At 38.3% G+C, this 23,249-nt stretch overlaps 1 protein-coding gene across 1 annotated transcript in view; it reads left to right on the top strand.

Moving 5' to 3' along the window:
- Window positions 1-10,738: 10,738 nt before the first annotated feature.
- Window positions 10,739-23,249, top strand: part of LOC150091172 (ribosome biogenesis protein WDR12 homolog) — a 257,271-nt gene continuing 244,760 nt past the window's right edge. The window contains exons 1-2 of the mRNA XM_090382466.1: window positions 10,739-10,852; window positions 23,045-23,130. Of these exons, the coding sequence (XP_090238592.1) occupies window positions 10,758-10,852; window positions 23,045-23,130 (181 nt within the window). The 5' untranslated portion in view covers window positions 10,739-10,757. The remainder of the gene's footprint in view (window positions 10,853-23,044; window positions 23,131-23,249) is intronic.

Here is a 23,249-nt window from a genome sequence, read left to right as displayed (position 1 = left end):
GTAACTACAAACATAATATTGGTTGTAATTCAGTCTACTAGAATAATCTCATTAATCTCTTCATCTCTAATAATCAAATTTTTGATGGCAAATCTGTATATTTGCAAACCAAAGGTACCCTGATGGGTAGCCCCGCTAGCTGTCTTAGCTAACCTATATTTATACTGGTTTGAGACTGCTCTACCCTCAGACATAAAACTTTACAGATATATTTATTCTACCCTACATTACTGACTTTCAGGGAGCTTTTGACTCCATTCAGCGGAGCAGCGTTCTTATGATGTTGAGACGGTTCAACTATGATATTTAGGGTTGTAAAGGACTACTTCATGCACCGTGCAGTGACTGTTAAGTCGCCGGTTGGTTCTATTGTACGAGAGGTGACCAGAGGTTGCACACAGGGATCGGTTTTTGGGCATCCTCTTCGGTGGCATATGCCCATAATCCTGTGCTGCTTATTGAAGGAAATTCACAGATGCAACTAGAAACCAGGTCACAGCAGGTTTTCTTGAACTTAATAACTGGTGTCAGTTACATAAACTGATTGTATAAAGAACCAAAACAAGGACAATGGTCAATGGATTTGGTCAAGGGTCATTTTTCGAATAGAAGAGACCCAGTTGTGAGAATGAATGGGTCGAACCTAAAATCGGCAAGGCAATTAAAACATCTAGACATTATGTTTGACGGATCTTTGACTTTCAACTCACATGTTACTTATCTATCAGAAAAGGTGAGAAAATTTATTGGGATGCTTACCCGAATCATTAGAGTTGGCTGGGGAATAAAACGTAAGGCGCTGTACTTGCTATATGGTGCACTAATTTGATTTGAGCTTGTAAGTGGAAAAATATTTACTAGAAAGTTCAGTTCCATTCAAACAGTAAAGCTCCTTAGGATGTGGATGGCATACAGAACTGTGTCGACCCCAGCTTTGCAGGTTATGACTGGAAAATTGCCTGTTAGCTGCATTTGGTGTATTGTGCATTGGCTTACTTAATCCTTCTTGGCAATCCCTTTCCTTTTCTGAATATAGAGGTGGACATTTTGGCAGATCCCAGGAAGGAAGAGCAAGAATCTGGGATGCTTTGGTAAAAGTCTGGCAAGATTATTGGAGTGTTTGTGATAAAGGGAAGATTACACAAAAATTTTCCCAGATTTAAGAAATGCAGCCTCGATAAAATTCAAATGACTTGCCCCAAACGTACAAGCTATGTTCTTATTGACTGGTCATGGTTCGATTAATGAAAAGTTGCATGATTTAGGAATACTGAAAGATCTAGTTGCCATTGTGGCGAAAGACAATAATGGGAACATATTATGTACAGCTGTGAGGAGTACAGCGATTTGCGAGGTGAATTGGTATCTCGGGTTAGTAATCTCAATCTTATGGCAGAAGGCTGCGAGACAATTCTAGTTAAAAAATAGGAGAACTTCTTCGCTTTCCAAGCCTTTGCAACTGCAATATTTCTAAGTCGGAAGGCTCTTCAGCATCTGAAAGCCTTGGATTTGTAATGCGGTATAGTGTAGTGCCGAATTACCTAAAGTTCTGTGATATTGTGCAGGCTTGAGCCTGCTATATCCACTGCAACTCCAGCTCCTTGTGCTGGAATTTCTATTCACGGCAGCTCCTTGGGCTGCAATTTATATTCTCGGCAGTTCCTGGCGCTACTGGCTTTCCAACAGACTATGAACAGATGTAGCTCTTTCCAATGAAGTTTTGACTTTGTCTGAAATTTAATTATATGTATATTTATTTTTTATGTAATTTTTTTATTTTTAAGTTTGTTTATATCAATCTGTTTTGGTCATGATAGGTTTTTTTCACTCCTTGTATTTTGGCAAACAGGAGAGGGAATACATAAGAGTACTGTTGTTGTAAGTGTAAGTGTACAATTATGTGTAACTGACAGCGGGGTTGCCGTTGGTTGGCTTGGACTGCTTTAATTAATAAATATCAATATTAATCAATACCCTGCATTTATACAGAACTTTGCTCATATTTACCCTTCAGAACTTACTCTGGAGAATACAAATAATAATGACTTTTTAACCAGTTACTTAGACCTAGATATCAATATCAACAGCCCTCATACCACAATCAACATATACGTACATCATAACAGAAACCGAGACCCTGCTTATTGCAGTGGGTGCTACGATTTTGACTGCCGACCTCATGAAGAAGCCCTAGGACCCACTACTTTAGGTTGCATCGTTATTATCATATTATTTTTAATGGTTACACTATACCGCATTACAAATCCAAGGCTTTCAGATGCAGATTTCATTTAGATTAACCCCAGTTAATCTAAATTAAATTGTTAATCTGAATTAATTTCAGGTTATTGGTTTTTACCTTACTGGCATTCTCAATTTTTTCCATGGTAATTACAAGTGACAGGTCAGCACCCCTATCCAATTCACTGAAAATAAACATTTGTCTATATAGTATTTCTTTATGGTTGCCGTGAATTTCTACTATAACTAGTAGTGCCCCGGATCCATAACCGGGATTAAAAATGTAATACTTTTTCTTGCTTGCTTAGCCGTTCAGTAATGTGATTAAATCCTATTATTTTTATCAATTTTATATATATATTATATATTTCTTCGACATCAAAGAAAATTTATATATATATAACTTCTAGAGACTTCGTGACTTCGCCACTTTTTAACTTTTTTTAAAAATCAATTTAAAATCGTTCACCTGCAATAATTATTTCTCCCTTCCACTTTCAATTATTTTAGTGTTCCTTCCAACGAATATTTTATCGAAATATCCTGTGATGGGTATAGAAAACAATCTAGAAACTTCTTTTTCCCTTAATTATTTTTATCCTGATATGTTTTCACATGAAAATTACTGGACATCCGCTTAATTCCACGTAATGTTGTTCGGCAATTTAGTGTGCCGTTTTTGGACACCAGTTTACGTGAGAGAGAGTTGAAAGAATTAACGTTTTGTAATTCAGTGGCCCGTTAAATCTACCCAACCACTTGGCCACATACCGACTGCTGAAATGCTTTTTAGGTGTACATAGCCAGTAGTCTCCAAAGTTGGGTCCATGGAGTGCGCGAGATAATCCGCAGTAAATTAATGTTAATTAATTATGAAAACTTTAGTTTTTCGAAACGTCATTGAAAATAAAAATGATAACTGTTTTTTTAATACTTTAATATGCGGCTTTGTTTGATCGCTCGGCTTTATTTGATTATGCCATCGATCATGCACGTTCAAGTCCATGCACGTTCAAGTTCAAGAACGTGCATGATCGTGCCATCGATCATGCACGTTCATTTTGTACTTGAACTTCAATTTATTTATTTATTTTTATTTGTAATCTTTTAAAATTATATGTAATTTTATAAATGCGATTTTAGAAATATTTCCTTCCATGTAAATGATTTGTAAATAAAAATATATATTAAACTTATATAGTATGAATCAGAGCTGTAATACTCAATACGTTCTACGTTGATAATATTTGTAAAATAATAAGAGGAGCTTACCTCAATATAGTACGTAGAATACTTCCGAATGATACCCTCCAGAAATTAAAACAGAAAAAACGAAAAAATCGGCAACTTACCGGTACATTAGAGTAAAATATAAATAATTAAATAATTAAAAAAAAACAATTTCACACAATTTAAAACAAATCAAATTAACACAATTAAAAGAATCTAACGAAAATATTCAAAACGATTTTCCTTCCTGAAGCTGCCAACGCTTTTCGACCGTATGTCCTGATCACAGGAATGAAAATTACCGAATCGGGTTAAACCTGAAACTTAAATAGTGATTATATGTCTTCGCGCATGCGCGTAAAGGTCCACGTATCGGAGATCAAATATGGCCGCGAAACATTAACAGAATTCTCGTGTAATTTAATTTCTACGGTTTCTGCAATTAATAGTCGCGTATAATTATGTTGAACATTAAGTCTTTTGGCCTCGTTAAATAAAAAAGTATGTTTTTCGTTAATGGTGAAAGGCTAATGAACGAGACGCTGCTGAACAAGAAGCACGAATTGAGGCGTCATGTTGATTTTTTTTTTTTTTTTTTATGTGAACCCCAAACACGAGAGGTATTAGAACCGATAGTACTTAGAACCATGCTTGGGTTGGAGGTTGAGAAGATGAAAGAAGATATTTGTTGACATTGGACTTTAACTTCTGTAGACTGTAATTTTCAGGAAATACGTATGAAGGAAGGTTGTTCCAGAAAACGCCAGTTGAATGAATAAATGAGGAAGATGAAAAGTTGGTTCTGTGGGTTTGAAGTTGGACAGTAAATGGATGTTGGCTGGTGGCGGCACGTGTTCGGACTGTTTTGAAAGAGAGAGCGGGAATTATAGAAGCCAATTCAGAAGGACAGTGCCCATGGAAGTATCTGTAGAAGAGGCATGCAGCAGAAACAGTACGTCTATGAGAAAGCGAGTGGAGAGACTCTGTTAGAGATGAATCATTAATTAACCTAACTGCCCTCTTCTGAATGGAATCAAGAAGCCTGAGAGAGGTTTTGGGGGCTGAACCCCAGATGTGGGAACAATATTGCATGGCAGGGCGGATTTGCGATTTATACAGAGTGAGCAGCTGTTTGGAAGACAAGTAACTCCGAGAGCGAAAGAGAAAACCAAGTTTTTTAGATGCAGAGGAAGCAATATTTGCAATGTGCTTGTGCCAAGAGAGATTAGAAGTCAGGGTAATCCCCAAAAGGGATATATCATTTTGCCTAGAAATCGGAGTGTCACTAAAGATAAGCATAGGAGCAGAAGAATCCTTTTTGCGAGATATAAGACAAGACTGAGTTTTAGAAGGGTTGAAATCAACTAAGTTGTCTTTGCCCCACTGGAGAATTACCTGAAGATCGGCATTTAAGGAATTGGTAGCAGATTTTCGAGAAGTTGAAGCTGATTGAGTAGGACAAGGTTTCTTAAAATGGAAAGTGGAATGCAATGTGCTATCATCGGCAAAACTATGGATAGGATTTCCAGTCGATGGAAGAAGGTCATTAATATACAAGAGGAAAAGAGTGGGGGAAAGAACTGAACCTTGAGGGACACAGGCATTAGTGGAGAAGTTAGAAGACAGAGAGCCATCTACCATCACCCTCAGTGAGCGATCACAGAGAAAACTGGATAACCAATTACTAAAAACAGTTGGCAAACCATAAGAGCTTGTTTAGAAGACAATTTTGCCAAACACGATCAAAAGCCTTTGAGATGTCAAGAGCAACTACTTGTGTTTCACCGAACCTTTCCATTGAATTAGTCCATAAACGGGTAACATAAGCCAGAATATCACCAGTGGATCGACACTGACGGAATCCATACTGGCGATCGTTGATCAGATGGAAGGTTTCTAGGTTGTTTAAGAGTTGGCGGTTAATTGATTTCTCCATACTTTAGAAAGAGTAGAAGTAATTGCAATGGGACGATAATTGGATGGGAGGGATTTTTCACCCTTTTAGGAACTGGCTGGATATGAGCAAATTTCCAAGCAGAAGGAAAAACACCTTTGGAATAAGAAAGTGAAAAATGGCGGAAAAGAATAGGACTAAGTTCAGGAGCACAGGTTTTGTGAACAAGTGAAGAAATACCATCGGGACCTGGAGCTTTCTTAGCATCAAGATTCATCAAAATCCTTCTGATATCCTTTTGACGGAAGACCCCAGGATGCATTGAATGGAGCGTGTTGGAAATAGTGGGAGGTGTTTTACCAAGATCATTAATACATGAGCTGGAAGAAAAATGAGATGCTAGCAGGTCAGCTTTATCCTTGGCTGAAGTGACAACAGAAACATCTGGTTTGGACAGAGGTGGGAGCAGAGATGGGCAAAAGTTGCGGCCAATAGCTTTGGCAAGAGACCAGATTGCTCGGCTGGCATTAGGGCAAGAAGCAAGTTTTCTACTCTTAGCCTGTTCAAGCTCTAGTTTGGACTGATTAATAAGTGCTTTACAATTGTTGCGAGCTTTGGTGTAGGCAGAAAATGACACTGAAGAATTAGAAACAAGCCAATTACGATATGCAACATTCTTCTCTTGAACAGCCTTAGCACATTTATTGGAAAACCAAGGTAAAGGACGAGATTTGAAAGTGGAGTGTGGGATAAAGGATTCCATTTGTGCTAGAATAATTTCACTGATACGATCTGAGCAAACGTTGAAATCAGAAGTTTTGAAACAGTAATCCGACCAAGGAAAAGAAGAAAAGAAGTCTCGCAGGTCATCCCATTTTGCATTCTTATAATGCCAAACAACACGAAGTTGGGAATAGCAATGAGATAAAGGTTCCATTGGAGAAGAGACAATCACAAGTTGTAATCTGGATGCCTATAGGACCTCTCCCTTCGACTGTGTACTTAGAAGGGTTGTTTGTGAGAAAAAGACCAAGCGTATTTGCTGAATGATTAGGATTGTCCGGTAGTCTTGTAGGAAAATGAACAATCTGTGCAAGGTTATTAGTAATTGCAAAAGCCTCAGCATATCAACCTGCTGGGTCGGTGTGACTAGAAAATGGAAGCCAGCTGGAGTTGCAAACATTAAAATCACCAAGGAAAATTACCTTACTGTTAGGAAAGTTGGACTGGAGAAAGTCAATTTGCAAAGAGAGGAAGTCAAAGAGCTCCAAGTGATTAATGGCGTTGGGAGAACGGTAGAGGCAACAGATGAATTTGACACAACGAGGTAGAGAGATTTTAAACCAGAGAAGATCAAAGAGAGGAGATTCCAAATTGCCAAGTCTCTGACAGGGAATATCAGAACGGACATATGCACAAGTACCACCTTTGAAGCGAAAGGAATCAAACGGCGAACAATTTGGGCATCTGAGATGAGCAGTAGTTGAATCAACCGGTAACTGAGATTCGGTCAGAAAGAGTACATGGGGTTTGGCAGACTGAAAGTGGAAATGGGCATCGTAGAGATTAGAATTGAGACCACGTATATTTGTGAAATGAATTAGGAAGTGCTTGGGAGGTTTAGATCTTTTCGCAGATAAGCTTGCTCTATTAGTTTGAAAATTCATGATGTATTCAATGGTAAGGAAAAGTGGGTGGGACATGCTGTGTGAAGTAATGAAATTTTAGGATATGGCGTACTAATGGTAAGAATATACCCAGATCCTTGACATAACGTGGCCTCGACAATGCTCCTCGCATACACACTGCTCGGACTCCCTCCAGTCACTATCTGGCAGAGTAGAGGTAGCAAGATTATACACTAGCTGATCCGGAAGCCTCCTAGAGAGTTGCCAATAGGTTCGGTCCAGTGTACTAACTAGCGACCGGCCTGCGAACACAGTTTTGGAACTGTACCCTTGAAATGTAAGGAATATTGGATCTCGCCACGACATTCATCATAACCTCAAAAATCATCAATCATACTGCATGATGCAAGAGATAGGGAAGGGTTGACCGGAACTGAGCTCTAGAGACTGAACATGGGTTCCACCACTTCAAGCCTCCAATAAAACAAAGTGGTGGTATTTCACCGGTTGATGAGAGTCATCTACCACCTAGTACTGCCTGGTAACATAGAGGGTCGGCGTTCCTCCATGTGGTGTGGGCGCCACACCTCGACCCCTGCTTACGTTGGTTCACACCTGGGTGGTCACCCACCATGTACATGTGCATGGAGGTTATACCCAGGATTACTAGCAGTCCCACCATCGTGAAAGTGCAAGCAGAGGATTTGGCTGTTAGAGACCGTCCGGACTTCGCCGAAATTGGGTCCACTTGACTTGAGTGTCACCCGAATATCAGTTCCATCAGCGTTTTAGACTCCTAGGTAGCAAGTACAGCTTGTCTGGTATATCTGAGAGAATGTCTGTGACAACCTCAAGGACCAAGGCCCATTCGTGATTTTCACGAATATTAAGAGAAAATCGCGTCGAACTTTGGTAAGACGAGTCGCAATCACCGCAAGAAATGTTGTATACCAGATCATTAATTTGTGTTGCGAACGCGGAAAGAACCGAGTGATTGTTCAGTATAGTGTGAAATTCCGAATTGGCGTGGTTTCAATTTTGAATTCGGTATCTTTAAAGAATTTAAGCTGTTTGTGCCACTGTTCAACATATGTGACAGAAATAAAGTATTTTTCGATATTACTATTGTTGGTTGGTGTTATATTTTGTATCCTATCCTTAGCCTGTACCCTAATTCGGTTTAATATGGCAATGGAATAACCCCTGTTTAAGAACCTGCTAGTTAAGTATTTCTGAGTCCAAAGCAGATTCCGTCGTTGAATATTTATAGGCATTTAGAAATTGATTAAAGATAATCGATCGTTTGTAGGTGAACGGGTGATAGCTATTATAATCTAGAAGCAAACCGGTGTTTGTAGGTTTTCGATTGATGCTAAATTATGTTTTATTCGAGTCCCGGGTAAGCGCGAAATTTAAAAAGTTTAATGACTTTCTATCTGTATCCTCCCTTTTCAATGTAAATTTGAGTCTAGAATGAATATTATTAACCCGTATCACTGATAGTACTACTATCAGTGTTACGGGTTCCAAAAGGTGTATGTGATACATCTTTTCGAACCCGTATCACAGACTATGGGAGATTTTTAGAGAGAGTAGCTCATGGTTTGTGTCTTGGCAATGATATACAGTACAAGAATTTTTCTAGCAGGGATAAGGAGGTGATTATCCCCTTGTATAAGGTAATGGCCAGACCACAACTTGAGTATTGTATACAGGTCTGGAGGCCTCATTTTAAGAAGGGGCACCTCCGTAGCCAGGTGGGCAGGAGCAGCAGTGCGTAGCACAGGCTTCTTGATTAGACCGGTGTTGAAGCCCGTGACCACCAAATATGGAGGAAATTTCAGGGAAAGACTATCGTATATCCCTGGAGCAATATGGTCTTAGTTGCTAATGCTCCTAAAAACCAAACAACAACCACAACAACATTTTAAGAAGGATGTAGATCTGTTGGAACGAGTACAGAGAAAGGCAACAAGATTAGTGAATGGAACAAAGGTTTAGTCTTACGAGGAAATCTTAAGTTTTGCAAATTACAGTGTCTGGAGACTAGGCACCCGCGAGGTGATCTGATTGAGGTGTATAAAGGTTTAAATGGTTTTAGCATGCTCAATGCTGAAGGGATTCCTCCTCTTTCCCAGAATAATCGCCTGAGAGGTATAAATTCATATTGAGGAAAGACGGTTGTAGCATAGGTGTGCGTAAGTTTGCCTTTAGTCAGCAGGTGGTTGATTGCTCTAACAAACTTCCATCTGTCGTTTTATAAGTTGATAGCTTAAATGGATTCAAGGCAGAACTTGACAAACATGGTGGGCGAGTGGATGGGTGAAATAAGGTATTTTTTTTTTTTTTTTTTGGCTGATGCTATATAAGCTTGCTTTCTTGTATTATGTGCTTTTGCTAATGCTAATGTCGAATATGCTCCTAGTTGCATTAGCGGCTACCTGTAAGCACCCGAATATAGTACAGTAAACGTTCCTGAGAAATGCGGTGAATACCGAAAACGTGAATACTGAGTTATGGCTCCCATAGTAATAAAGGGGTTCCGTTCCAAAGTATAATATATATAAGAACTAGTCTAAAATTTTTTCTATGTATGTATTATATGTATCTTCATAATATGACTATGTACATAGACAGTACATAGTGAAATGCAAACATATGGCATCGAAATGAAAATAAGAAACAATTTAATACTAAATGTAATATTTATTAGAAATTTCAAACAAATCTTTCAAACCAGAGCCTTTGCTAGCTAAAAAACTATCCCCCCCCACTGCTATCACCATTTTCCTAAAGTGTTGATAAAGGAGTTTTACCTTTTCACGAATGATGAGTGAACTTAACGGAATTTTATTTTAAGTTCGGTCTTCTATCCACAGATTTAAAGCTTTTTCCGTTTTTTCTAATTTAACATCACGAGTTATAGAGCAAATTTTTGTAGGAAGTAGCGCGTTTTCACGGACACTACGGCGGATTTTTTGTTCCGATTTCTAGATTGATCGTACCGTTGACTGATTGATTTTATAATGTTTTGCCACTGAGGATACACTTTCACCATTAGAAATTTTGTCTAATAACTCAATTTTATTCGCTGATGTCATCACCTTCTTTGATATTTCACATTTCCCTTGTTATTCATAGCCATATTTTTCTACGGGTTAGAAAGAACTTGTCCACAATAAAGTCACTTTCCTCCGTTAACACACTCGAAAAAGTCTGTTTTACACTGCAAAACGGTAAATTTTTCACTTTTGTAAGCTTATCAATTTATAAATTGATAAATTTATTCAATTTTTAATCATATAAATAAAAGCAAACGACGAAACCTTCCATGACAAGTGCATAACACATACTGAACAAGGAGTAGCGAGAAACATCCACGCCGGGATTTTGTCACCCCTCTCCCTCCACCTACTGAGCGCTGTTTTGACAGGAAAGATAATTTTAGTCACGCCCATGTTTTTTTATTGCGGAAAATGTTCACGGCGCCTTAAAATTCACATTTTATTAGGTTTCATTTTATATTAAATCAGCGACCGGGAATACGAGAATACAGATACCGCGAATAGGGGGGGGGTTACTTTATACGTATAACCACAGAGAAGTATGTTACTAGTTTGTGCGTTTAACTATCGATATTCGTGTTCAGCTTCATACAATTAATTGACGAGAGGGCGCTAGAAGTAGTATGGCACATGCTGTTACTGCAAGTGCGTGTTTGTTCGGTGTCTATTATTAGCATGTTATTTTGTTTTTTTTTTGCAATGGAAACAGGACTTTGTGGGAAATTGAATGAAAAGTCTTTTCTACACTCTGGAATACCACAGTATCAAGTAAAATTCTTCACAAGGAATAAAAGGTAGGGGTAAATTGTGCTGATAGTCCAGTGACTAGTATGTAAGAATGTTTAATCTCAGTTTTGCTAAAACAATTAACTGACCTTTTTGTGATAATTTTGCAAAGAATGATAAAGATTTAACTTTGAAATTTATTTTGGTCTGCCTGCGATCCTCAATTGGACGTCGAGTAGATGGAGAGCGAGAGAGAGCGCGTTGAGTTGTAATTGAAAGGCTTAAATTCTGCAAATTGCAGCGCTGGAGAGTAGATACATGTGAGGTGATCTGATTGAGGTGTATAAGGTCTGGAATGGGTTGAGCACGCCGAATTCTGATGGGATTCACTTTTCGTTTGCTCAGATTACGATTCACTTTTGGATTTCGCTTGCTCAGATTACGAAACTGAGTGGGCAAATTGAGGTAAAACAGTTGTAGAATAGAAGTGCGGAAATTTGCCTTTAGCCAACTTGTTATTTGCTGTAACTAACTTCCATTTGTCGTTGTGGAAGTTGATTGCTTAAATAAATTCAAGTAGAAACTGGACAAACTTTTCGACGGCATTGTTTTTTTTTTTTTTTTTTGTTTTGGCTAATGCTACATAAGCTCATATGCTTGCTTTCTTGCCACACATGCCTCCATTACTACTACTACTACTACTAATTGCGAAGGTGATGAGAGCATTTTGGAACTTATGTGGGGTAAAAATGCAGTTACTGGGGCACTTGTACGACTAAATGTGATACTACGTACTTGGCTTACCTTTGGTGAAGGCGAGGAGGAGTGATGTCAACAATGATCGGCACAAACAGGCTACATCCCAAGCGATCGATCTTTCTAGAGGATGTCACATGACAATACGTCGGATCTGGATTAGTGTTTAAAATCTGGTATCCCTTCCGATTGATCGTTGCCAGTGATGGCATGCCTAGCCTGCTATGGTTAGTCTTAAGCTGTTTATCCTCACTTGGCCACTGTTTTAAAATCGGAAAACGTGTTCCTGATTTTAAACCAGTCGCTGGGTAATTGTCCAGAATCAGGTTACCCCTCCGTACTTTGCTAAAAGTCAGGAACAAGTCAGTGATTGGCATGTCCCACTCATTGCTTTCCCCCACCTCTACCCGGAAGTGTCAACTGACATCCAAATACATCACAGCCTAAATAAAGAAACACATAAACTGTGATACAGAACATAAAATATATGAAAATAAATAAAATTCATAAAAACAACTTCATTTTTTGCTTGAATCCCTCCTGAAGTCATGTACAAACCTAACCTTTTTTCACTAAACAAAAATGACAACTTCAGTACGAAGAAAACTCAGCTCATGACTCCTAGCCATGGCCAATGACTGGTTTTTTGCTTGAATCCCTCCCGAAGTCACGTAAAAACCTAATATTTTGTCACTAAACAAAAATGACTACTTAGTATTAGTAATGGCCGCATGGTGCAAGAAAGCCTATGGCTTATGCTGCACCAGCCAAAAAAAAAAAAAAAAAACCCTGAATAAAACAATGATGAAAAAAAAAATATATAATAAAATAATAATAATTAATAAAAGGAAAGGAAATGAAATCTATCATCCTATGTGCTTCCCTGATCCAAAGGTACTATCCAGATTACCTTTGAATTTCCCCAAACTGTCAGCACCACCCATGTAGGCAACTTATTCCAGTAATTTATAACTCGCTGGCTAAAATAAAACTTCCTGCAGTCCAATCTAAACATTTCCCCCCGTAACTTGAATTTATGTCCCCTAGTTCTAGCATCATTTATAATCTTGAAAATTTCGTCCTCATTCATTTTACTGATGCCTCTCTCAGAGCCTTAAACACCTAAATCAAATCTCCTCTAAGGTGTCTAGTTTCCAAACTCTGCAACCCACATATTCAAAGTCTTTCTTCATAAGGACGCCCTTTTGCTGATCTCACCAGGTGAGTTATCTGTCTTTGCACCCTTTCAAGAAGCTCGATGTCTTTCTTTAGGTGCAGTCTGCATACTTGAACACAGTATTCCAAGTGTGGTCTAACTTTGTTTTTTTCAAATATTACTTCAATACAAAGAAAACTCACCTCATCAGTCCTCACGTGCCAACCAGTATACTTCACAAATTCCATTGATAAAAGGCATACTAATATCACTGCTGCAAGAGTGCCCACAATGGCACATAAACTCTGAAAGGTAGGAGTCAAATACACCATCAACTGTTCTTGATGGCAGTAGCCATTTAATACCATTCCATGAACTCTATACTGTTGTTGTTAGCACCAGTTTCAGGATTGCTGAAGTGAAGCGATTGGTTAACAGCTATGTGCTGAAACCCTTCGTCAGCTAGACAATCGTACGACTTCCAGCATACTGACACTATACTGCTACCAGGTAAAATGGAAGTCTTAATGTCTAGGGGGACTGATTTACTCCAATTTTCAACAACTTTGAAATGCAAATTTTTAAAGACAAGTGCATTTTTTTGCTTGAATCCCTCCCGAAGTCCTCTAAAAACCCAACCTTTTTTTTTCACCAAACAACCGTGTCAACTTCAATACAAAGAAAATTCAAAACTCACCTCATGTGTCCTGGCTGTGGAAGTTGACAACTTTTTTTTTGCTTGAATTCCTCCCGAAATTGCAGAAGAAAAAATATCCAAGAGCAACACAATGGCAATAGCAAACAACACTCTAAGCTAAAGAATAACACCACACCATACCACAAAAAAATATCCAAAGCACAAGAACGCAGCAGCACAAAATTATTGAACAATACCAGCACAATAACGATATCTAACAAGAATGTCACGTGCAGATAATAATTTCGCATTTTTCCTCAAAATCAGAAGGCAATCTACATCCAGTCAAACAATCAGAAAGACAAATTGCACATTCATAGTAATCACCCAATTACAGAACTCAACTGTACAATCACTCTTTTCTACGACCATGCCCACGACGCAAAGGCAAGGGATCACCAGATACTGGAGTATATCACAGCTGCTGTTTTAAAATCGGAAGGGGGTTTTGGGGGTTAAACACCCAAACTAAGACTAACCATTGTGCACAAGGCATGTCAATCATTGCTACTTGCAATGATCAACTGATAGGGGTACCAGATTGTAAAGACTAAGCCGGATCTGAATGAAGACTATTTCACGTGCATTAACAATGATAATTGTTCATGCATGTCTATAGAAATTACTTTTTTTCTTTTACCCTCGCTTGTGTGGGGGCTGCTGCTGCTCCAGCACCCCGCAACTTAAAAGAGAAAGAAACTACATTCCACATGCCGCTTTCCTCTCCTCTGGGCCAAAGTCGATCTTTCTACAGCATTGGATGAACAAACTGTAATTAAGAAAATCTGACTAGAAGCAAGCTGCAATTCCCTTTTTTTCATCCTTTTTTTTTTCTATTATGTAGATGTGGATATGTATAGTATCTTGGATGGCACGTGAATGTCAGTTCAACTCTGTTCAACACAGTGTACTCTGCCTTAGTACACTGTTGAATACAGAACTCTCTAAAAGGCTAGAAACATGTGTAATTTATGTTTGTGCAGTGTATATGTTGTTTAGTTGTTTCAGGCCATTTTGTCAAGAGGAAGACCTGGAAAAACTATCCTGTGTCTGTCTACACCACAGGAAGGTAGGCCACAACTGCGCATGCATCATTCCTTTCAGAAACCCCTGATTCACATCCATATTAAAAAAATAATAATAAAAAAGAAATGAAAACACTAAATTAAAAAAATTACATTAATATTAATTAATTATGAAAATGTATTTTAGCCCTTATGTGGTATGTTCTTGGCACCCATAAATACTCTATTAAATGCTAAAGAAAATTTTCAGATTAAACAATTAGATTAATCTTCAGTTTATGGTGCTTACCTATGGATCGACAAGGAGTAAGGGGCATGTGTAGCTCCACCCATTGCTTTGCAATGATTGGCTGTTAATCACAGCGATTTTTTGTTTGCCATTTTGCAAACAACTTTAGCTGGAAGTGTGTTCATTCTTTCTTTGCTTATTAATCAGGTTAATCTTTAGTATATGTGAAAAAAAGAAAGGTTAGATTAGTTTGTAAGATTTAAGGAGGGATTCAAGCTAAAAAAAAATGGTTGACATGATTGTTGTATGAAACAGTGATGGATAGGCCTACCTCTTCCTATGCATTGCAAGACAGTGGTAAATTATGCACAGGGCATAATTTCCTGAAAAACAGAGGTAAATTATGCACCAGGCATAATTTACCTCTGTATAAAGGCATAAATAGCGGTAAATTATGCACAAGACATAATTTACCATTATTTTGCATTCTCCCACCCATTATTGCTGGATTAAAATCAGAAAACTAGTTTCCTATTTAAATCCAACAGCAAGGGAGGAGGGGATTCACTCTAGCAGCTTATGAAAGCCATGGCTGGGACGGACTAACCCTTCCCATCACTGCATCATGCCAGACCCCTGTAACAATTGATCAAAGGAGGATAATATTTTAAATATTACCCAAAAAAAAAATTATTCAGTGTGTTTTATCCCTTTTTTTTTTCTTATCTGATTAATTTTTAGTATACCGTTGTAATGTTATTAGTGGAGTCCCCCAGGCTTCAGTGTTGGGTCCATTGTTTCTCTGTATTTATTAATGATATTGATGATGGTATATCAGGCTTAATTTTCAAATTTGTAGATGATACGAAGGTCGGCATGGTTGTTAATGAGACTACGACAGTACACTGCTGCAACATCCATTTACTGTCCAACTTCAAACCCACAGAACCAACCTTTCATCTTCCTCATTTATTCATTCAACTGCCGTTTTCTGGAACAACCTTCCTTCATACATATTTCCTGAAAATTACAATCTACAGAAGTTCAAGTCCAATGTCAACAAATATCTTCTTTTGTCTTCTCAACCTCCAACCCAAGCACGGTACTAAGTACTATAGGTTCTAATACCTCTCGTGTTTGGGGTTCACATAAAAAAAAAAACTGAATCTAGAAAAGTTGAGCAGATGGGCTGAGAGGCGGCAACTGAAGTTTAACATTGACAAATGTAAAGTACTGCATATAGGAAGCCGTAACCCCAGAGTAACGTATCAACTGTGTGGTACTACATTCAGGGTGGTAGAGAACGAAAAGGACCTGTGGGTAATTGTACAGTTAGTAGTGAAATTTTCTGAGCAATGTAGATGGTCTGCAAGAGTAGTTCATGGTGTTGTGTCAATAATATATAGGTTTTCTAGCAGGGATAAGGAGGTGATTATCCCCTTGTGTACAGGTCTGGAGGGCTCATTTTAAGAAAGACATAGCTGCTGGAACGAGTACAGAGAAGATCAACAAGATTAGTGAATGGAACAAAGGGTTGCTCTTACAAAGAAAGGCTTAAGTTTTGCAAATTACAGTGGCTGGAAACTAGGCACCTGCGAGGTGATCTGATTGAGGTGTATAAAGCCTTGAATGGTTTGAGCATGCTCAATGCTGATGGAATTCCTCGTCTTGCTCAGAATAAACACCTGAGAGGGCATAAATTCAAATTGAAGAAACAATTGTAGGATAGATGTGTGGAAGTTTGCCTTTGGCATTAGTAGAGGCATATGATGCAAGAAAGCAAGCTTATGCAGCATCAGCCATCCCTGAATCACAGCCTTTTAAAATGTACTGCTTGTTTGATGTTTGTGGAGCTATCAGGAATGATGCATGATATTGCTAAGGAGAATGTCTTTGTGTGTGCTTGATGTAAAGGAGTGTGAGGAAGTTAGGCACCAACTCAGTGTTGTTATGGGCCCTTATGAGACCTTGAAGAACAGCGTGGGTGCCCTCAAAGGATTTAGATGGGGGGCCCCATCAAGCTCATTGTTGCCCACATCAACACTACAGCTTGCACTTGATCATCAGGCAACACAGTGGAAATTTCCAAGGGAGAATACAGTGATCCTACAGGAACTAGTTGTTGCCAGGGAAATGGGAAATATATTGTGCAAAAAGGATAGGGAGAATAGGACCAGGGTATTTCTGCCAGGGGCAAAAGTTGATGACGTTGTAGAGCAGATATCATCTTTTAAGGGCACTAAAGGTGATATTGTTGTACACGTCGGCACTAATGACATTAAGAGTAGGAGAGAGATCTGCGGAATTACTTAGCAGTTACAAGTCAGTGTTGAAAAAAGTCATGAGTTAGACTTAATTTTGAAAGTGTATGCAATTTTGCCAAGACACGATAGGAGGGAGTGTATGATGAGAGCCTCGTTAATTAATTCGGCCCTGGAGAGATTGTGCAACGTTTGTGGGATAGAATTTTTTTCAGCCTGGTCTGTGCTTGTTAACAAGAGAGATTGCTTCTATAGGGATGGGATACACTTAAAGAGAAAGGGTGCAAGAATATTTGCTGATGCTATCGCGGCAGTGTTCGGTGGGTCAGAATACTGCTTGCTTAGGGGGATACACAGACTATTTGATTAACAATGGCTGCAGGCAGAGGTGAAAGTGATTCTTGCACTGCTTCTATTGGAATGAGCAGCAGCCTGGAAAGCAAGATACTGGATTTAAAGGACTGCTGGGAGTCATCGTGGATCAAATAAATACATGTGTTAGGTTAACTAAGAAATAGAACAGGTGCATGTATATTTGCATGCACAACAATCTTAAATGTATAGTAAATAAATTTGATAAATTTGAAGTGCTAGTAGTCAAGACATCAAAGGCAGATGTCGTTGGGATTGGAATTTGGAGAGTACAATGCAGAATTGGAATTTGGGGATACAATGTGTACAGAAAGGATAGACATGATAGGAAGGGAGGATTGGTCATGTTGTTAGTTAAGAAACACATAATCTAAAGAAGTGCATACAGTTTACATGGTGGATAGTGCTATGTTGAGTCAGTTTGGTGTGACATAAGCACTGAGAAAGCAAAAATGAGAGGAGTGTGTTATAGGCCTAATGACTCTGATGAGTACAGTGAACAACTGTACAGGGAAATAGTGAGTCAGTAAATCATAATGTCTTATAATGGGGATTTTTACTTTCCAGATATTGACCAACTTGTGGTTGGTCACTCGCACACTAGCAAGACTTTTGTGGATTTACTGGATGACTGTTTTCTACAGCAGCATGTGCGAGAGGCAACCAGAGGGTGTAATATTCTTGATCTGATTATCAGCAGTGATACTATTCATACATTAAGAATCTGCAGATAAAGGAATCACTAGATGGTAGTGATCACGGTGTACCCATGTGGGATTACTTAAAGATGTTTTTTTTTTTTTTTGATTTGGTAGTTGTTGGCGCATCGGCTGCTGTGACCATATTGCACCTCCCAAGGTTTTTGCAGTACTTTGATCCAAGCCCGAGGCGGGAATCGAACCCGCGACCTTTGGGTTGCCGGGCAGGTACTTTACCCACTCGGCTAGCCCGGTCGGCTACTTAAAGATGTAACTACCATTGTAGTAAAGGGAATGGGTTTTGCTTTTATAAAGATGACTACAAGGGGTCTCAGGCAGTTTTTAAATTCTATTCTGTGGGACATATGGAGTGAATGGTTGGTGAAATGGGAAGAGTTTTTTTTTTTTTTTTTTTTCATTTGGCTGATGCTATATATGCTTGCTTTCTTGCATCATATGCCTCTACTAATGCTTTTCATGTCAACTAAGAAATACTATTCAGGATTTAGACTTAAATGGATGTCAGATGAAACTAATGAGACTCATGGCAGAGAAGAAAAATACACAGGATACATATAAATTTTCAGGTGACACAGAAGCCTATAGTAGATATAAACTAGTTTTTAATCAAGTCACAAAGGAGGGTAGGCAAGCGAAAGCAGGTTACGAGAAATCTTTGGCAAAGGATGCAAAAAAAAAACAGCAAAGACTTCTTTACTTATGTAAATTCTAGAAGGAAGGGGATGAATCAAATTTGTCCACTTGATATCAATGGGTTGTGGAGAATAAAAAGACCTGGGGGAAGTTGTGTAGTCAGATATGAAGTTTTATGAACAGTGCAGACAGGCTGCCAAACAGCTCATGTGGTCTTGTCAATGATATATAAGAATTTTGCTAACAGGGATGAGGAGGTGATTATTCCTTTGTATAAGGCAATTGTCATGCCCCTCCTTGACTACTGCATACAGGTCTGGAGGCCTCATTTTAGGAAGGATGTAGAGTTGCTGGAACAAGTACAGAGCAGGACAACAAGATTGGTGAGGGGAACAAGGGTGCATTTTTACTAAGAAAGGCTTTAAGTTCTATAAATTGCAGTTTGTAGAGACTAGGCACCTACAAAGTAATCTGATTGAGGTGTATAAGGCCTTGAGTGGTTTTAGCAGGCTTAATGCTGATGGGATTAGCATTAGTAAAGGCACATGATGCAAGGAAGCAAGCTTATATAACATCAGCCAACAACAAAAAAAAAAAAAATCCTTCTAATTTTACCCATCCACTCGCTTCAAATGTTTGTCTAGTTCTGCCTTGAATCTATTTAAGTTATCAACTTCTACAATGACAGATGGAAGTTCGTTCCAGAAATCAACCACACGCTGGCTAAAGGCAAACTCTCACACATCTATCCTACAACTGTCTTTCCTTAATTTGAATTTATGCCCGGAGGCAATTGTTCTGAGCAAGAGGAAGAATCCCGTCAGCATTGGGCATGCTCAAACCATTTGAGGCTTTATACACCTCAATGAGATCACCTCACAGGTGCCTGGTCTCCAGACACTGTAATTTGAAAAACTTAATCCTTTCTTCATAAGAGCAAACCGTTGTTCCATTCACTAATCTTGTTGCCCTTCTCTGCACTTGCTCCAGCAGCTCCACATCCTTCTTAAAATGTGGCCTCCAGACCTGTATACAGTACTCAAGGTGTGGCCTGACCATTGCCTTATACAAGGGGATAATCACCTCCTTATCCCTGGTAGAAAAATTCCTATTATATCATTGATAAGACAGGAATTTTTCTAGCAAAGATAAGAAGTTGATTCGTCCTCTTGCTTAGATTATGAACCTGAGGGGGCATAAATTCAGTGCAGAAATGCAGTTGTAGAATAGATGTTCAGATATTTGTCTTTATCCAGCGGATAGTTGATTGCTGTAACAAACTTCCGTCTGTCATTGTGGAAGTTGATATCTTAAATAAATTCCAGAAAGAACTGGACAAACTTTTGGAGTGAATGGATGGCGAAATGGGAAATGTTTTTTTTTTTTTTTTTTTGGCTGATGCTGTATATGCTTGCTTTCTTGCATCATATGCAAGAAAGCAAGCATATACAGCATATGATGCAAGAAAGCTTGCTTTCTTGCATCATATGCAAGAAAGCAAGCATATACTAATGCTAATTACTATTGCTCTACTAATGCTAATTACTTAAAATCTCTTCTGCACATGGGGTAAACCGACGCGAGACAATAAAAGTGATAACTTAAACCAAAGTGGTGACTACAGTAAACATTTTTTTATGTATTAGCATACATCTGATTGGAAATTCATAAATGTTACCACTTTTAACATTTGAATGATGAATGATGACATTATTCGCCATCACAATAGCTTACTCAATTCCATTCAAATGTCTTAAATCGAATCTCAATCAGATCTCCTTGCAGATGAGTAGTCCCTGAACTCTGCAGTTTGCATTACTGAAGCTATTCCTATTAAGAGCAACCTTTTGTTCCTGTCACTAATCCCGTTACTCTTCTCTGTTCCAACAGAACTATATTCTTCCTAAAATGAGGCTTCCAGACCTGTTAGAGTACTGATGATGTAGCCTAACCAAGGTCAAGAAGACCGGAGTTACTTGTTGTCATTAGACTGAATTTCTTTAGATGATAATTTTTGGAAAATATATTGAAGACGGTTGTTCCAAAGGTCAGAAGAGAGGTAAAGTAAGTTATGTGAGTTTGAATTTGGATGGTGTTTGTATGTTGACTAGTTGGGCTGTTTACTGACTGATTTGAAGAAGAGCAGTGAAATTATAAATTCCAATTGGAAGAATAGTGCCTTGGAAATGTCTATAGAAAAGGAATTCAGCAGAAATTAAATGTCTGTATGACACAGATTGGAGGGAGAGTTTATAAGGCCCCCAATTAACCCAATCATCCTCTCTCAAGAAAGGATCTTGAGAGAGGTTTTGGCAGTACCATCCCAGATATGCGAACAATGAAGAAAAAGAATTCCATTAGTATTGAGTTTACTCAATCCCATTCAAAGCCTTGTACACCTCAATCAGATCTCATCACAGGTGTCTAGTCACCAGATGTTACAATTTGCAGAACTAAAGCCTTTCCTGATGAGAGAAACCTTTTGTTCCTCTCACTAATCTCATTGCTCCTTTTTGCACCCATTCCAGAAATCCACATCCTTACTAAAATGAGGCTTTGAAACCTGTATGCAGTATTGAAGACAAACTAAAGTTTGTACTTTAAGTATCATTATTATAACATATGTTATAATAATGACATTTCTCTTATACTTTAAATAAGTAACACTTTCCCATTAGAGAAGTCTCTTGTGTTTTCAGTCTCTCTCTCTCTCTCTCTCTCTCTCTCTCTCTCTCTCTCTCTCTCTCTCTCTCTCTCTCTCTCTCTCTCTCTCTCTCTCATATTGTATAAAAAGTAAGTCTCAGAAGTACACCATTTGGTACCTACTTACTTGCCCATTGATGAGATGCCAATTAGCTTCAATAAGTAATAGTCAACTTCTCTAAATGGGGAAGTGTTACTTATTTGAAGTACAGGCTGGCCTCGATTAACACGATTAATTCGTCCCGCGAGCGCATCGCGCAAAATGGAAACACATTAATCGAATATTATAATCAATAGGAAAAATTATTTGTCCTTGACCTTCTGGAATGTCCATAAAGAATTTTAAAAATACCTTTTAAATAACTTTTTAACTGTATACAATGTAAAAGATAATGAAAATAATTATGGAATTAAATGTTTATTGCATAAAACAGCGGTTCCCAAACTGCTCGCTGCGGAATATTTTAAATTTTCGAGGGAAACACAGCGATACTCGACATCTGTCGGACACCGTGCGAATTACTAGATCGAGGTAGTTCACAGTTTCAGCATTTCTTATTAAGTTGTTTGGACCTAACTACTAAACGAAACTGTTAGGTATTTCTTTAGGTCTGGATGCGCCTTGAAAAAATTACTGAGACACTTAAGGGCGCCGTGAACCAAGAAAGTTTGGGAACCTCTGACATAAAATACACAAGAAATGAAGAAATGACTGTTGCGGAAATATTTGAACAGTGTTGACTTTCTCTTTTCGTCAATCAGTTTCCGATAGCCGACAATAATCTTCTCTGGGCCCTGGCGAAATAAATATCTCAGAAAACCTCAAACCTTTTATTTGAGGTTCTCTGCGATATGAAAGATTTCATCTAATTCTTTTACCGTTATCTCCTTCGTGGTAACATTTTCATCTGGCTCATTTAAAAATTTGAATTTTTATGCAAGTGTGCATTGACTTTATTAGCAGGAGACAAACAAGTAACACGTCTTCCGATGTTGATGGAACACAGAGGCGGGCAGCAGGCAAACGTTTGTTTATTGACCGTACGACTCGTGGTAAACTTAACGCGAGATTCAAATCTTTTTCAACTTTCGCATTAAAAAAAAAAAAAAATCGCGTTAACTGGAAATTTGCATCGTGTAAAGTGAAAAGTGGTATAATTTTTCAAATTAACTGAAAATCGCGTTATGCAAGGCCTGCCCGTATAAGAGCAAGGCAACTTGTGAATAATTTTACAATATGAGAGATGTTGTAATAATGATGCCTAACATACAAACTTAAGTTTATCCTAAAATTCAGCTATGTAGAAATAATGCAATTGCAGTAACCAATGTCATTTAGAAAACTCTGAGCCGGGTGGGTAAAGTGCCTGCCTGGCAACCCAAAGGTCGCAGGTTCGAATCCCGCCTCGGGCTTGGATCAGAGTAGAGCAAAAACCTTGGGAGGTGCATTATGGCCACAGAAGCCGATGTGCCAACAACTAACAAAAAAAAGAAAAAAAAAAAATCTCTGAGATGAGCTGACTGAAACAACTTTTATGTACACACAAATTTTAATTATGAAAATGAAATCATTGGTAAGGACCTTAATTAATGAAATTTTTTTTATCCTAATATCAAAACTCAATGAAATTAGTGTCTTGTTTTGAGGAGAGTTTTAATTTATTTATTATATTACTACTCATTGTACTTAAACTCTGTTTTTTTAACAGGTTTAGTATTCCCGATGTGCCTTTTTCCATTCCTGGGAATTCCACTGCTTTTGAATTGAATTCCATCATTAGTGCTCTTTTATTAGGTTTGTTGCATTTCCACCCCCCCCCCCCTATCAGAACTTAACAAGCTAATTTCTATACTTAAAATGTTGAATGTTTTCTGTTAACAATTACTGTAATTATTTATATTAATATAATTTTT

Source organism: Mastigoproctus giganteus, chromosome 1 (assembly GCF_048544385.1).
Source record: "Mastigoproctus giganteus isolate SK-2022 chromosome 1, ASM4854438v1, whole genome shotgun sequence".
Lineage (NCBI taxonomy): Eukaryota > Metazoa > Arthropoda > Arachnida > Uropygi > Thelyphonidae > Mastigoproctus > Mastigoproctus giganteus.
This window is presented reverse-complemented; position numbering and strand designations above follow the sequence as displayed.